Source organism: Galeopterus variegatus, unplaced genomic scaffold (assembly GCF_000696425.1).
Source record: "Galeopterus variegatus unplaced genomic scaffold, G_variegatus-3.0.2 Scaffold13458, whole genome shotgun sequence".
Classification (NCBI taxonomy): domain Eukaryota; kingdom Metazoa; phylum Chordata; class Mammalia; order Dermoptera; family Cynocephalidae; genus Galeopterus; species Galeopterus variegatus.
The window spans coordinates 10,644-13,540 of NW_007739569.1; the positions used below are offsets into that span (position 1 = coordinate 10,644).

Consider the following 2,897-nt stretch of genomic DNA (forward strand, 5'->3'; position numbering starts at 1 on the left):
ACCAAGCCGAGGGTTACAATCCCCTTACCAGTCACTCTCACACACACACACACACACACACTCTCTCTCTCTCTCTCTCTATATATATATATCTATATATATAACCTGAAAATCCCCTCCTTTCCCAGATAAAAGATTTCATTTGACTGTACATATCTTCTCCGCCCTGATTAAGAGTATGCTGGCTTCACTATGCCCATTACCTGGATGCAGTGCTAAAGTCTCCCCATAAGTCATTGCTTGCAGAAATTGGGGCTGGTGCTGGTGTCGTGATAGGAGCAGGAGAAGCCAAATCTAAAAGGATATCTGAACACAACGTAGGAGAAGAAAACAGAAAAGGGGAAACAATAAAAATCTTGGAAATGAAATAGCCAAAAACTGGAACTACCCAGATGTCCTTCTGTGAGTGATGGTTAAACATGATGTGGTACATACATAGCATGAAATACTACTCAGCAATAAAAAGGAACAAACTATTGATAACACAACTTGGATGAATCTCAAGGAAATTATGCTGAGCAGAAAAAGCCAATCCCAAAAAGTTATATACTGTATGATTCCATTTATGTTACATTCCTGAAATGACAATATTATAGAGATAGAAAACAGATTAGTGATTGCCAAGGGGGGTGGAAGGCAGGGAAGGAGATGGGTATGATTACAAGAGGGTGACGTGAGAGATCCTTGTAGTGACAGAACTGTTCTGCAGCCTGACCATGATGATGGATCCACAAACCTGTACCTGATAAAACTGCATGGAACTACGAACACATATATATACACATACCACAAACAAAAACACATAAAACGTGTGAAATCTGAATAAGATTGGAAGATGGCATCAATGTCAATTTCCTGGTTGTGTTATTTGACTATATTGTCACAAGGTGTTACCATCGACAGAAACTGGGTAAAACAAGATCTCTTTGTATTATTTCTTATAACTGCATGTGTATCTACAAGTACATCAAAATAAAAAGTTTAATTTTAAAAAGTCAAAAAATAAAATCTTAGATACAATTCCCAATGCCTTCTGGCAATAATTACCAAAAGGAGAAAGCTATAACACTTTCACCTCAAAAATTCAAAAAAGAGAAAGCTTACCCTTAAGAATCAATTTGACAAAAGGTCTGCATTGTCCAATACATTAAGTTAAAACTCTCAGATTCTAATACCTGATTCTCTAATCTGAGGAAAATTCCTTCTTGAGTTCTGAAGTTCTCATTTTTCAAATAAGAAGGTATAACTATATCTATTCTTTTTTTCCCACCAGACAGTAAGGGAATGTGCACAGACCTAGATGTCTTCTTTTCTCCCAACTGCCCTTCTGAAGAAATGGAAAGGATTAAGAAATAACACTTACTGGACAGCTGCTAAGTTCAAAGTATGCAGTAGGTGCTGTCACATCATTTAACCCTCACAATCCTGGGGCAGTTATACATCTCCATTTTGCAGATAAGGAAATTGAGACTCAAAGAACTTAAGTAATATTTACCAAGGACAATCAAACAAAGTAGCAGAGCCATAAATGAAATCTTGGTTCATCTGATTCACAAGCCTACTAGCATCTGACCAAGGAAGAATGAAAGAAACAGTCTAATAACCACATATTTTCTGCCAAAGAACCTACCAGATTCCATGACTCTCAGTTTACCAGAAAAGCACCGATCCCTTGCCAGAGGCTGCCAGAATCATCCTGTCAGTCAGTACCAAGAGCCATTCCATACCAAAAATATCTACTCTCTCTGTGGCAAACAGGTGTTTCCCAATTAAAACACACGATATGATTTCTCAAAGTCAGAAGTACTAGATTTACCTGCATCACTACCTCCATGGTTAGATTTTGGAATGGGTGGAGGTGTGACATGATTGCTGATGGCAACTGAGGAGGACGGTGGTGGTATAGTGACTTTGCCTCCAGGTGGGGGTGGGAGTAAGCTTAGGCCCCCAGCCCCTGAAGTCCTGGGCTTAGAAGCACCTCCCTTCTTGGATGTAATGTTCTACAAAAGAAAAAAAAAAAAGAGGGAAAGCAAGAGAAAGAGAGAGGTCACAGGCTTATAGAAGCACAGGAAAACAACATTTTTAAAAACCATACTCACCCCAATACTCAACTTGATGGTCTGTCCTTCCTTGAAGCCCAGATCCAACTTGGGACGAGTATCCATTTCCTGAGATTCTTTGGAAATCTCAGATTCCTGCTTCACCCACCTTCAGGAAAATATTAAGTTATCTTAATTTGGGATTCCCTGAAAGCAGAGTCTGACACACAAATCTGGGTGTATTTAGTTTATGTGAAATGGGATTCTAGAAAGCAGAGTGAGATACCACCAAGAATAAAAAAAGGTACCAGCCAGCTGCCAAAGAGTAAGAAATCGGGCTGGCCAATTAGCTCAGTTGGTTAGAGCGTGGTCCTGATAATACCAAGGTCCAGGGTTTGATCCCTGTACCAGACAGCCACCAAAAAACAAAAAAACAGTAAAAAAGGAAAGGCAGAAAAGTCAAGAAAGAAGGCAACTGGCGTTCGATCCCAATGAGGACACTCTGAGGAACCATAAAGAAAGTATATTAGACTTGTCTCGTCCAAAAAGAGGGCATTTATAAAGAAAGTATATTAGACTTGTCTCGTCCAAAAAGAGGGCATTTAGCCACCAATTTCCATCCCCCATGGTTGAGGGCTACCCCTGAGGAAGTGTTGTTCCTTAGTCCTTCCAGAGTACACCCCTGTACTAACTGAGTGGCCTTCCACAACTTCGAGAGTCTGGAGGCAGAAAAGAGGAAGTTTGCCTGCCCTTGAGGCAAGTAGCTGATGGTACATGTGGTGCTATCCACCACAGCGGCATCGAAATCGGGTGGGCTGAAGAAATGTTGCAATAGGCACAAAATATGTCAGCTACATA

At 40.3% G+C, this 2,897-nt stretch overlaps 1 protein-coding gene across 2 annotated transcripts in view; it reads right to left on the reverse strand.

The window, feature by feature from the left end:
• The window catches only part of NECAP1 (NECAP endocytosis associated 1), a 21,812-nt gene that overhangs the window by 7,823 nt on the left and 11,092 nt on the right, over positions 1–2,897 (reverse strand). For both annotated transcript variants that reach the window (XM_008563397.1, XM_008563399.1), the window contains exons 5-7: positions 2,100–2,208; positions 1,817–2,000; positions 204–306 (exon numbers count right to left, since the gene is read on the reverse strand). In XM_008563397.1, the coding sequence (XP_008561619.1) occupies positions 204–306; positions 1,817–2,000; positions 2,100–2,208 (396 nt within the window). The remainder of the gene's footprint in view (positions 1–203; positions 307–1,816; positions 2,001–2,099; positions 2,209–2,897) is intronic.